The sequence below is a fragment of the Arvicanthis niloticus genome, chromosome 11, assembly GCF_011762505.2.
Source record: "Arvicanthis niloticus isolate mArvNil1 chromosome 11, mArvNil1.pat.X, whole genome shotgun sequence".
In the NCBI taxonomy this organism is placed as follows: domain Eukaryota; kingdom Metazoa; phylum Chordata; class Mammalia; order Rodentia; family Muridae; genus Arvicanthis; species Arvicanthis niloticus.
The window spans coordinates 76,253,452-76,267,756 of record NC_047668.1 but is presented as its reverse complement, the minus strand read 5'-3'; the positions used below and the strand labels follow the sequence as shown (position 1 = coordinate 76,267,756).

General features: G+C 33.5%; 1 protein-coding gene across 39 annotated transcripts in view; it reads right to left on the bottom strand.

Annotated features, from left to right (window-relative positions):
- Nrxn1 (neurexin 1) overlaps window positions 1–14,305 on the bottom strand; it is a 1,065,384-nt gene that overhangs the window by 134,109 nt on the left and 916,970 nt on the right. For 24 of the 39 annotated variants that reach the window (XM_076942416.1, XM_076942418.1, XM_076942422.1 and 21 more), the window contains 2 exons: window positions 4,652–4,741; window positions 2,964–3,283 (listed from right to left, as the gene is read on the bottom strand). In XM_076942416.1, coding sequence (XP_076798531.1) covers window positions 2,964–3,283; window positions 4,652–4,741 — 410 coding nt within the window. The remainder of the gene's footprint in view (window positions 1–2,963; window positions 3,284–4,651; window positions 4,742–14,305) is intronic. The other 15 variants (XM_076942435.1, XM_076942437.1, XM_076942440.1 and 12 more) reach the window with 1 other exon arrangement.

Genomic DNA, 14,305 nt, shown 5'->3' with positions numbered 1-14,305 from the left:
CTGACTTTTTAAAAGTAGAAAAAGTTTTCACAGATAGGATTTGTAATACTCATTATTAAATTTTTATACTTATGTTATTTTAATCAAGGAAATATTGATATTCTATCTATTCATCTATATCTCTATGTATCTATCTATCTACCCATCTCTCTATCTCTATCTAATCTATACCTAGCTACTATTTACATATTATTTCTAATTATCTATCTATCTATCTATCTATCTATCTATCTATCTATCTATCTATCTATCCATGCAGAGATCTATCTGTCATGCCTTTGTATTCAAAGGGAAATTAAAATATTAAATTTAGAAATAAAAATTTGATACAAATTATTGAATTATTAAATATAATTTGTATTTCATAGTATTTTCCTTACTTTATAGTATATGTGCTAACTTGTCAACTTAAATCATACACTATATATGTATGACTATAAAAGTGACTATAAAAGCATTTTAAAAATTATTTCTAAATTTAAGACATTGTTGTTCCACCTGAATATCATTAAAAGCTGAATGTCTGTAACACGTAAGTTCAAATTATTTCATTGTTGTTATTGATCTGTAAAAATTGTAAAGATTTAACATATCCACTTTTACAAGAACACATTAATCCTCAATTGAAATGAGTATCTCCTGAAATGAACCAAATAATCATTAATTGATTGGACTCTTTATTTCCTTAGTCCACTACTGCTGCTGAACTTGCAGTAGGTTTGAGAAATGCTTTTCGTTGGTAATTAACAAGCATGTAACTATTTTCTTTTTGTATTAATTAATATTCTAAATGTTCCTGAGTATATTTATATTTGATTCTTTAAAGCAAATAGTTACTTGCACATATAATTTTTGTTATATACACAGCAGACATTAATTCATAAATTATGTTATAATAACGATCACTATTTTTTTCTTTTTTAAATTCATCCAAGTTTTTCTAGAAATTTTAGCTACTTACTTAATTAACAATGATACAGGCTTAATAAGAAAAGTGGTGAACTACCTCAAATTGTATTTAGAGAAACATTTCCAACTCTGAATAATATACTTGAATATTCTTTTGGGGACAACTTTATATAAAGGGAATATTATACAAATTATTTTACATTTAAATTTTCATGTTTCAGGTTCACTTTTCAGATTCAGATTGCCAACTTGATGCTTATCAGCTGAACAGCATGAAGTTCCTAATGAAATACACACTAAGACTATCTAACCGCATGAGTGAGCATTAATCTGTCTAAGGTCACAAATCTTTATTGAAGGAGCTAAGTGCTATACCACCAATAATAACATAAATCTGAATACCGAAGAGATGATCAACAAGATGATGATCTTCCTAGTAAATATTCCTACAAAAATTAATGTCATGAGAGTAAGGACTTATGCTTATGTACTTATGCCCAGAAAACAGTCTGTCCATGTAGGCAGTTATCAATTTCCACAAATATGTATTAGGGTGTGTCCTATGAGATAACCCATTTTACCTATTGGCCAGATGCAAATGAAAAGGAAAACCCGAATGAGATATAAAAAAAATGGGTGAATACTATTATAAAATATACAGTATAGCATAGCACTCTACCACATTTATAAATTTTATTTCATTTTGGTCAGTTTTCTTCTTCACCAGGTTAAGTGCTTATTTTTCCTTTTTCTTGTTCATTTTCCATCATTTCATCTTATTTGAAGTAAAGATTAAAACACATTTTTTCTTTTACTTTGAAACATATCTTACTGAAATGATAGAATACTGATACAAACAGAAGTTGATTCCTAAAGTTTTTGTTTCAAATCTGATAATCAGTTTCAAATAATTGACCCAAAAGCAGATTTTTAATGTTTGCTGTCATTTGTTTATCCATTTGAAATACAGTGTCCTAGATAAGTAAGGATCACCTATTTGAGAAATCTTTATGTGGTGCCTACTGAAGATTTTTATTACTGAAAGCAAAATGAAACCACCAGTCTTGAACCAAGAAAAATAAACATTCTGAAAGAATTAACAAGTGATTACATAACAAGCCTTCAGATATCAATAAGAACCTCAAGTAATTTAATAGCATCTCAACAGCATCAATAGAATTTAATTAGTCTTCTTCACTTTTTTCTGATGTAGCACCAATGACTAATGGGCTAGAGCATCATCTATGCAATCAATATTCCACCACTAAATTTATAAACTTCTAAACTATACCAATGCCAATTAAATTCTATTTTTTAAATTTTACATAAAATGTAATAATAAGCTCATTAAAGTGGATCACAAATAAGTGTGATTAATTACATATCATACAAAATATATTCACTCAAGACAGTTTAAGTAGTATACTTTACATCTTCACCATCAGACAACCCAATTAACATTTTTCTCATAAATAGAAAACAGGCCCATCATTCACCACAAAATCCACCACTTAAACGCTTAATTTGATGAATTACTATGCTTTAATACACAAAACCTTTCAAATATTCTAGTACTTTCCTTGCTTACTAACCTTAAATGTTTTTGCGTAATTAGCACATCTTCACCTACTAGTAGTTCTAAACCAAGGAGATCAAATCAAGCTTGCCTCTAACAAACCAACACAGAGCTTCACCTTTTTTTCTTCCTTCCTTCCATTCTTCTTTCCTTCCTTCCTTCCTTCCTTCCTTCCTTCCTTCCTTCCTTCCTTCCTTCCTTCCTTCCTTCCTCTCCCTCTCTCTCTCTCTCTCTCTCTCTCTCTCTCTCTCTCTCTCTCTCTCTCTCTCTCTCTTTCTTTTCTTATTTTTGGTCTGCAACTTCTCATCAGCAACATACTTACACCACATATTCATACAAGATTGGTTGCGTACAATTTCCAAGAAAGATGAGCACACGAGATCAGAAACAAAATCCGGCTTAGAAAAGACACACATGTAGAAAAGGCTACTTTTGTGATCACAAATTTAAAAGAAAAGGATGGCATGCATGTGCTCACCTGGCTGATGGGTTCTTTTGTTGGGGGCTTTCCTCTTCTAGCTGTGCTGGTAGCCAGGGTTGTGGTGGTCTCCATGATTGAGGTGGACATCTCAGACTGCATGGCAGTGGCTGTCGACTCAGTTGTCATAGAGGAAGGCACTTCACCGACCAGCCTCACATTCCCCACTATGGCGATGTTGGCATCGTTCTCTGCTGCCATATTCAGAACTTTCAAGCCATTGTAGTAAAGCCCAGAGAGCTGACCCTGGAAGGGCTGGCCCTGCTCTTTCCCGCCAATAATTATGGTTGCTTGGCTATTGAAGATTGTGAGCTGACGCCCTGTAAAAATAACATTACATACATGCAAAAATGTTGATTGTGAACTCTACATTCTACAAAGGATGATAAAAACAGATTTTTCATGGGGTGGATAATGAGAGCAATAAACTATAAGAGAGGCATTTGACTCATAATTCATTGCTTAGAAATGAGGTGTCCATGAAATGCATAAATACTGGCAAATACTTATAAATTGTCAACATATTATAAATGTAGTGCTTTTGCTAAAAGACCAATCAAACATATATACTACAAATCAGTTTTTAGTGAATCACATTTTCCTTTGCCTCGAGAACTTTTATTGGTCTCTCAAATTTAAATTGCTAAATTTAAAAAAGTATGACATATCTAACATTTCAAATATTTGTTATCCTAAAATAACCTCTGAAATAAATTAACATGTAGGAGCTAATGTCTAATTTTAAATTTTATTGCAAAAATGTCATAATTCACATAATGCCCATACAACTCTACATGCTATTCTTTAGAAATGTTTATATTTTGGAAGGCAATAATCCATTGTTACTTCAATTATTCTATTTTTCCGGCAATCACACTGAAAGGAAATGAATGGTTTACACTGAGCTTGTCAGAGAAAAAAAAAAGATGTTTTGAAAATATTTTTCTGATTGGCTTTCAGCAAGTCCATCAAAACAGAACAAAATAAAATGAAAGAAAAAAGTAGCTTCGAATGTAAAAAGCGGCTTCAAGAATGATACACAAACCAATGGAGAGATCATGGCACATTTCCATCAAACAATCCCAGCAACAGTACCACTATCATCAGATGGAGACTCCTGGATGAGCATAGCTCCCTCTGCTCATAAAGCATGCACACAACTTTAAGTTCAGTTTTAATCAGGGTTTGTTCCCAAATGTTCTCAGAAGCTTGCAAACGTTAAAGGGACTTCATTTTGATTGGCAATCCATATTGCCCACTATTTAAGATTCCTAGAGTTTAAACACAGATTTTTTTTTTTCAGGACCATGATAAAGATATCCGAACTACATATATTTTAGTTAATAATTTAGAGGCTGGATCATGGATATAATCTATAAACGATTTATCATTTTTGGTTAATGCTTGCTCTGAGTACCTTCATAGATTGAGTTAGTGGATTGTATTTAACAGTCCCTTTAACCTTAAGTTAACTGGGTAAGATTATTAAACCGTTGGTACTTCTAAAAATGTATAGAAATTATTATACAAGGTATGCAAATATTGCTATCTACATTTTACTGTTTTAAATTTGTTTTTAATTTAGTTTTACGGAAAATTTATTTTTTATGTTTATTAGTGTTACAATGAAGTACTACTTGGTTATGTTCAAATTATTTTTTATTTGAAGTTTTAATCAATGTTTTTACCTTTGTCGAGTAGCCATTCATCAACTACTCGACCAAGTCGATATGGAATTCGCTGTCTAGCAATCGCCAGGCGCTCGTTATCATTGTTTCCTTTAAAGTTTAAAGAGACATTTCATTGGTTAAAATCTGTAAGGTCAAAGGTTAAAAGTTAATACTTAAAGCTTGAGCTATACAGTTGCCACATGATTTTTTGAAATTTGGAATTTTAAAAAATTCTACCTAGAACATTTCATGTTTCAGATTTGTCATTCATTCATTTATTTTATTTTAGCAAACAAAATTATTCCTATGTTAATTGAAAATTAGAAATCTGCATTTGAGCTAGGTTATTATACTTATGTTATAGACAGACCCGAACAACCAATTTAAACAGCATATAATCGCTTTACAAAAAAAAAAAAAAAAAAAAAAAAAAAATGACCCTTGACCTCAGGGCTTGGTATTTTTGATGTTTCTTATTAACTAGTTAAACATGTTCAGCTACAACAGGTTTAAGTTTTCAAAATACATTCAATCTCTTATTCCAGATTAGTAATTTATGAACACCAAAATTAACAGCATCTTTGGCACACTGAAGCAGCTCAAATAGACCTAACATACTTTATTTCCTATTAAGACAACATATTTGCTTACTCATTTCATTTAAGAAAACCACAAAGTCCAAACAGTTCTTGTGCATTCCACCAAAGTCGGCTTGTCAATCACATGTATATCATAAGAGAGTACATCTGAGTTAGGAAAGGCTTTGACAAAAGTGGCTTTTATATGAGTGTCCTTCAGTTTCACTTAAAGCTTAGCACACTGAAGCAAACATATAGCACTTGAAAAAATTATATTTAAGTCTTTGTGTATTCAAATCCCTACTTACTATTAAGTTATTCTTTTTTAAAAGGTGTGAGAGCTTAGAATACAAATGAAGCTGTAAACAGTGGCTCTTAGTCAGATATCTGAACTAAATGCAAGTCTTGCTTCTCTGAATAAAAAAAAAAAAAAAAAAAAAAAAAAAAAGAAACATTGTCTGCTACTACAAACTCTGTTCACATTGACCTTGAATCAAGCTTGCAAATAGTTGAGTGTTTTCTTGATCTAGAAAGTACTTCAAAGTCTAGGCTACTGTCAGTGCTCAGTTCTATGCATTGAAAGCCGAGTTTCGTTTTTTTGTTTTGTTTTGTTTGGAGCTAAGACATTTTGTCAGTTGTTTGAGTGAAGATTAATTGTGAAAGAAACCTTAAATTATAGTGTTAACCTATACAGAAAACCTTAAGTATTTTGCTAGAGAGAAAATCGATATACTCTTTCCTCAGATTTATAATTATTTATAAGGAGGTTTCATGTTTTATGCTAATGTTGTGATGTATTATACTTACCATAATAAACCTACCCTAATGTAGCTCACACAACTTTGGAGAAGAAGGAAATACCTATCATTAGAACATCAATGTATCATTCAAATATCTATGTGATTGAAAATATTTCACAAATTAATTAATATATAACTTAAAATGTAAACAAAGTTGAGCTAAATATACATTTAATAAAACTACTGAGCTGTGTTACTCTGGATATTATACTAATGTAAATGTTGTAAAGTTATATTTCATGATGTAGAAATGAATTCTTGATATACTGATAATCTTTCAAAAATTATATAACAGCAAAAATTCCAACTTTATTTTTAAATGTTCACAGTTTTCGTTCTTATTTTACATGCCTGCAAATATGTACATTTTAGAAATATGCAAAACCTTAATATTTTCTGTACTGGGAAAATGTGATTGTTGATGCGAGTTTGAATAGTGATTGTGGCTTTACAAACTTAAATAGAAAAGGTAACTAGAAAATAGTTTTTTAAAATATATATTCTATTTTCTGTGGACTTCTTTATTAGCCTATATTCATTTCAGTCCTCAGTGCATAACTTGCCTCATAACTTGTTGATTCCATGGTTTTTTATGGTAGATATTAGCCATTGTCCTAGACAATCCATATGTCCTCAGACATCATTCCAAACCACCTAGTTATTAGAACTGTCTTTAACATCCTGCTGCATCTCTCTGCAATAACTGAACCTTTGCCTTTAGGACAAAATCTTCAAAATTTAGTGATTTATCTGAATCCTCTCAGGTTTGTTACTATTCCCATTGTTTCATCCCTGCTCCATGTCATGGTCATCTTTCATTTGCCCTCCTTTTGAACAGTACAAGGTTTCCTTCAATTCTCCTAAAGCTCTACTTTTTCCCTTCTAGGCTTTTTGGTCGATAGAATTCCTAAGTGTAAGCTAAATCTACTCAAAGTAGATTTATTGCCTGTTAATGCAGTAATATTTACTGTTCAGGAATCATAAAGCAGGGTTGGTGGTTTAGCTCAGTCGTACGGTGTCTATGAACATGTGCTAGATCCTATATCCCAGCATAACACCCAAACACACACACACACACACACACACACACACACACACACATACTCACACACATATGCACATGACTCATAAAGTAGATGTTAGTGCTGACAAATTCTACACATGGACTAGGACTTATCAGTCTTATTTAATTGACATTGAAATAAGAATAGGACAGTAAAGCTCTAAAATAAAAATATTTTATGCTTTATCTAATATCTAGCCTCTGATGGCTCCCAGTGTTATGCAAAAATACATGTTGACCAATAAGTAATACCACTTGAGTTTTCTGTTTTTTTAATTGTATGAGGAACTAATGATTTACTTGTTCAGAGAGAATCCCTAATGGCAGTCTAAGTATCTGATTAACTATGCACATAGGAGAAAAAATATATGCTTGTGTGTGTGCATGTGTGTGTATCTATACCTACAACTGTATATATTTTCTAAGACTTTCTTTTTCTAAAATTAATTTTAATGATTATATCTTTTAAATAAAATGTCATAGAGACTCTTCAAGAGCTATTAGCTTCCAAAGTTTATCAATAAATATAGTTTAGTCTATAAAGAACACAGATAACTTTTTACTAAGTGAAAAAAAAGCAGAGTTCGTCTCTAAAACATTAGACAGAAAATTATGGATTGCATGGTGACAGTATTAAGGAATTTGGGTTATTTTCTGGACTTCCAAGCCCATATTGACTAATGAACACATCCCGCCAGAATCTATAGATGTCCTATCCTCATCCAACAAGAGAATAAAATGAATCAATAAACCTACAACTGAATTTTATGTATTCTGAAAACAATGTTTTAATATATTCATTAAAGAATATAGAGACATTAAGAGACAGGAGAATAATATATTGAATAGATTTTATGCTTTGTAAATTATTCTATTGACATATACAGATTCATTTACTCAATGCTGACAATGATCATAGACCAAGAGAACCTTTTATTCAACAGCTAGAAAAACTAAGATTCAAACAAATGTTGTGATATGTGTGGCATCATGGCTAATTACTTGTATATGAGTCCAAAGCCACTCCATGGCACAGTTATGGATGGAGGCAGGGTTTTTCACCAGCCTGAGTCATGAAACCTTGTCTTCTTCTCAAAGCAGAACTTTTCTCATGTAATGAAGGATGCCATGATCTGGTCTATAAAGGGTCTGCCCATAAACTCTGGAGTACATGAGATCTGCAGTCTGCCACACATCTTTGTGGATTTCACAGGAACGCTATCATAACAATTTCCACTTTATGCATTAGTGTGTAGAAGCATACATTGCAAAGTAATTAAGACATTTACATCTGAGAACCTCACAAAGAGCAGAATTTAAATGTTTTCCTTTGAAAATGAAGCCATGCCATGCATAACCACTTAGGACATCAAATGTTCCTAGCATTCCTTGTCTTCATACCTGACCCAGAAAACCACCAGTTATAACTATTTATTAAATTTACTGTTTTTTATAGAAACCCACTCCATAGCCAAGTAAAAAAAGAGAAGAGCTAATAATCTGTGAGTCAAAAGACCTTCTACTGCATTGACTGATGAAAGGAGGGACAGAAAGTTAAAACACATTAGAACTCACTGTACTTAGACTTCACATTCATTCCTTTCTTCTTCATTCTAATCTTTCATCTGTCATTTTCATATCAGTTCCTTAAATTCTCTTGTCATGTTGTTATTAATCCAAAGTATACTATTCTTTCTAGATAAAACAAAGTATGTTCTATCCTTTCTAAATTACCTCATTTCTCCAAAAGGCCACATTCTTTCTTCTTTAGGTTCTATAAACAAACTTTGGTGTTTTTGTTGTTTGTTTGTTTGTTTGTTTGTTTTTGGATAGCTGAATATATGTGAACTTAGTCACTGACTCTACAATGTTAGTTCATGACCACTGGTCTAACTTAGGATGTTCTAAATCATGAAAGCATCACAGGGATCTCACTGTAGGAACACATATACTCCAGGAATACAATGCACACAAAATCAACTGGGATAATTCAGCATTCCAGACAAGACATGGTGTGTCATGCACATATAACTCTGAACTATGCAAACTTCAGAAATGTAGAGAGAGTGATGGAATAGGAAAGAGATGCTGTGCTGAATACAAAGTGGTTTCATACTATCACAACCTACATTTCAGTGACTAATCAAGTTTACATGTGCTAATAATGGAGAAGGTTTAGAAGTGATAACTTCCTTTATAACAACTTCAACCTACCAAAAAACTTTAAAAAATACATTTCCAATAATATGTGATTCCTAAAATAACTAATTATGTGAGTGATTAGATATATCATTAGGCATAAATAAGTCGGGTACACAATTGTCAACACAAAGTAAAATGTGATACAAATTACATGATTTTAAAGTAACATATACAAAGAAACTATTTGCTAAAATATTGTCTAAAATGTCAATGGTTTGTAAATACCATATTTATAAATATTTATTGTTTGCTCATACAGCTTCCCTACAAAAACACACAAACATCTTCTGTAAATTACATACTGTGTCTTAATGCACTGCTATATCCCAAGGTCTGTGTCAGTCTGCTCTCTTAATGCACAGAGTAGACACCAACAAGCAGGCTTTGTTCATAACTAGTGCTTCAAATTTCATTCCAGCTTCATGTGGGAAACAGTGGATCAGGGCACTACTGCAGCCTGTTTAAATGTTATTTTTTTGTGAGATGGCTATGATGTGGGCACAGAATACCACAAAGTTCAGTGATGCTTTAGGAAGAAATTACAAATAGTGCATGTCTAACTGGCATTAAAAATTTTCCCTCCATATCCCTCTTTCCTATACATCAACATTGAGATTTCTCATTTTACTTTGTAGAATAACTAGTTACTATTATCTATAAACAAAGCATTTTTCAGATATTGTTTTATTTTTAATTACAATTAAATCCAGCATTGTGTATTTTCTCACTGCTTGTATGGAATAATTTCTTCCCTTAGCTTTCATATGATATTTGTTTCCCAATGCAAACAGACAGAATATCATATCAAAAACCACCAGCAGTAAATAAAAGTAGCAGGGAAAAGCAGATAACCAAATACAAAACCTACCCTGATAAATTAAAGGTCAAACATTGTTGTAGTACATTCTAAAGAAGTACTTTGTGCTAGCTGTGTAACATTTAAGATATAAAAATGATTTAACAGCTACAACAACAGAAAGACTACCATTAGACATAGTAACTGATTGAAGTAAGAGAAATATAAGGCAGTCTGTATTACCTTATGAATGACATTTTATTACTTTATAGATATGAGATTCTTGAACACTATCAATGCTATCATATCATGACATCTAAACTTATCTACCCCAATAAGAACTTAATAGTAATATATTATCTAAGACATCTTTTTCCAGTTTCTAAAAAAGCATATTTCTAAAGAAGCAGAGAATGCAACATGGATGTAATTTCCACATCTCCCACACAATTTCTCCAGCTTTTCTGAATATTCAGTTTTTTGTTTGTTTGTTTGTTTGTTTAAGAAAGCAAAGTGTGCATATGTTGTGATATAGCTGAGTGTGACAAAGACAGTTCTCTAGTGCAGAAAAATTAATCTTATCAATGGTAAGTTCTAATATCATTTTAATGGGCTTGAATCTATTTGTTTTTTTGGTAATTGGGCTGTAGATTGTATTTCAGCTGGAAAGATGATGCTTGGCAGCTGTGCATAAATAATTTAATATAAAATGTGTTGAATTAATAAAGGGGAGACAATTATACTGCTGCCAGCTTCCTTCAATTTTATAAAGGGTAAAAATATCCCAAATAAAGTATTTTTAAATTTTCTAGTTGAGCACTGTATTTAAAAAATAATTTCTTGCCAACTGACAACACTCATGACACCATAACCTTATTAGTACAATAGTAGAATTCATAACTTGGCTATAACAAACAACACTGTAAGGCTCACCCACTAAAAGGAAAGTCACACCTAGAAACCTAGCTAACTACCCAGGGGAAATTAGTCCTGAGTCTTTGAGGAGAAAGCTACAACCACCACTTATAAAACTGGTATACTCCCTGACTACATTCTAATTATTCATTCTTACTCCACACAGATATGTGTAATTCTTATGTCTCATCAAAGGCACCTTTCCTTGCAACAGAAAGAGACCATTACAGAAAACCATAATAGAGCCAAATGTGGAGAACAAGAAATGTTGTGTTTTTGGTTCTAGCTGACTACCCAATTACTGTCTAGAAATCATTGGAGAAGAGGGGGAGAAAATATGTAAGAGTCTGCGATGGTGTGAAATATATGACCCCATTGGCTCACAAATTTGAATACTTTGTCTCTAGCTGGTAGAATTGTTTGAGAAGAATTAGGCAATGTGGCCTTGTTAGAGGAAGTATGTCACTGAAGTTGGACTTTCAGGTGTCAAAAACACTTTCATTTTTATCTCCTTTCATCTGTCTGTCTCTTTGTCTGTCTGTCTTATGCTTGTGGATCAATGTGTCAGCTCTCAGCTACTTCTCCAGTGTCAAGACTGCCTGCATGCTCCCATGTTTTCATCATGACAATAGACTCACTGTCTGAAACTGTGATTTCTACATTAAATGCTCTCTTTTATAAGTTGCTTTGATCATGATATTTTATCACACAATCAAAAAGTAATCAAGGCAGAGGTTGAGGAACAGGAAGTTTGGTGTTAGAGTGTGTTTCCTAGAAATGTTACAGAAGTTCCTCCCATGAGTCTTATCAACATGGCTGCCTAAACAAGATCTGAACAAGGATGACCTAGAAAGAAACAATCTCCTGAAGCTTCAATCTTAGAGAAAAAAAAACTATATTGGAAGCAAAATAATAGTCTTCCCAGATTGGTTATCTGAAACCAAGTAGTGAGTGTGGGGAGCTGACAGAATGCAGCTATCATCCTTGCAGCCATCTTGAGCCATATACCCTGATAAGAGACTTGATTACATTAGCCTGCAACAGCTGAGCACACTCTGATAACATCTTGCTTTAGATACCCAGGATTTTCCCTTGGGTGTGTGAGACTTAAAGGTGTGTGACTTAAGGATGTGACTTAGAGATCAGACTTAGAGACAAGACCTAAGGGCATGATTGAAGGCATGACTTAGAGGTGTGGCTTAGAAGTGAGACATATAAAAGGGGAGAGGCAGACAGGAGAGTTCAGAACAATTTGGAGTAACAGAGAATCAGACACTTCAGAGAGTACAACTTGGATCTAGGAATTAGGTTAGAGAGTACAACTTGGAGTACAAGTTGAGGTAGTAATTAGGCATTGAGGTAGAAGACACTTAGACTAGAGAACTCGGAAGAAGAATTATTATTATTAGGTATTAGGCACTTGGCACTTGGAGGAAGAAAATGGAATTAGACATTAGGCACTTAGCACTTGGAAGAAGTAACTTGGAACTTGGAGGCACTAGGGACTAGGAACTAGGCACCAGGAACTCAAGACTTGGGACTTTGAGAGAAGAAGAGAGACTGAAGAATAAACGGGATTGAATCACACTCTGTCTGGTCTCCATGCCTCTCATTCATCCTCACTCTCTCTCTTGCTGAACCCGACCCGTGGACTGGAGCAGCTTGGGGAAGTGCTGGCTCTAACAGTTTAGCCCCCAAGGCTTTTGGCAGTGCAGGTCCCAACATTGACAGAACGGTCTGAGACGTTTTGGCGCCTAATGTGGGGCAGCTCAGGCTGCAACAAGTGAGTTCTGAAATCATGTACATACAAGTAACATTATATGGAGTAAGTAGATTGGATTAATATATTTAGGAATATATTTTCATCAAACAAAAAATTGCCTTTAGATTTCCAAAAGTTACTTCAAGAAAGTTAAGTACCAAGCTTGGTCAGAATTGATTCGGAGAAAGAGCCATTGATAGATGAGAACTGGGCTTTGAACCCTGTCTCTCTATGGCTTTGAGCTTCAGTTTTCTCATATGTAAAGTACATACTTGTAAGGGTATATATGTAAATATGTGTGTCTCTTCATGTAGCGCCTAGCATGCAGCTGATTGGCTAGTGTGATTTGTCTTATGTTCCATGTCAAGGATTGTATAGTTTCTGGAAAGTGTTTTTTTCACTACTAGATCCCCAAAATGGATTTTAGTTATGCTTTATTAAGGGTAAAATTATGATATATCTTTCATATGATAAATAAAGACATAGGTATTGAATTTATTACTAATCAAGTCTATAACCCCTCACTGCTTCATCAGAATCACAGCATTCTCTCCAAGCAATGTTACCTACATTGCTAAGGTTTATGACCAGCTAAACTCTGAAGACAGCCTATATGGACAAGGGAAAATAGATCATTCCTTGGTGGGAGTCACATAAAAAGAACAAGCCTGGAACACATGAGTCCAAGGAGAAAACAGGATGGTGAGAAGCATGATGCATTCAGCCCTGAAGCATGTTGGCAAAAGCTGCTTCCTGGATAAGTTAGAGATTCAGTGAGGTGTGAAACGTGCATTCTAATCTGTCTACTGATGCTTCAAACAAATCTTCAAATAGCATATGTAAGTCTTAACCCGAATCTCATAAGGCTGTGGCAGAGAAAAATGCAGACATTTTAAAGAAACCAGACACTGTATGTTCTGAAGCAAGGATGTTTATTAGGTGTCAAATAAGGTCAGTGAACAGGATCTTCTCACAAGTGGCATCCAAAGCTCTATCTAGGTAGTAAAACCTTTGGCCACCTTAGTAAAATATGAATTTTAGCTTTTTTGGGGGGAGGAGGGGATTAATATTAGTACCATTATAATAAAGTGCCAAAATAATTTCTTACTTGGCATCTTCTTTTCTTCTCTTCAAAGTTATCTGATACTATGTTGACGTTTTTATGAAGTGTTCCAGCTATCATTTGTGAGGACATTTATAATCAAGCCATTACATTTTCCTAATCTGTTTAATGTTTCAAGCTTGTCTTTTGTTCTACACACACACACACACACACACACACACACACACCAGTGACTACCAGACACCCACTGAAACTGTCATGGGTCTGACAGTCATTCCCAGAGAAGAAAGGAAGAATGAATTAGAATGTAGACTATCTCGGTTTTACAAAAAGTGCTTAAGAGGCTGGGGGATGGGCACTGTGATATTAGAGAAAGGAGAAGGGTTGTCTCTTTTCCTTAGATGTTTTTAGCACAGAAAACACTGACAAGAGTAGCAGAGTTCAAGAAGAGATAAAGAAAGCAAAGTCAATGGCTATTACTTCTGAACACTTG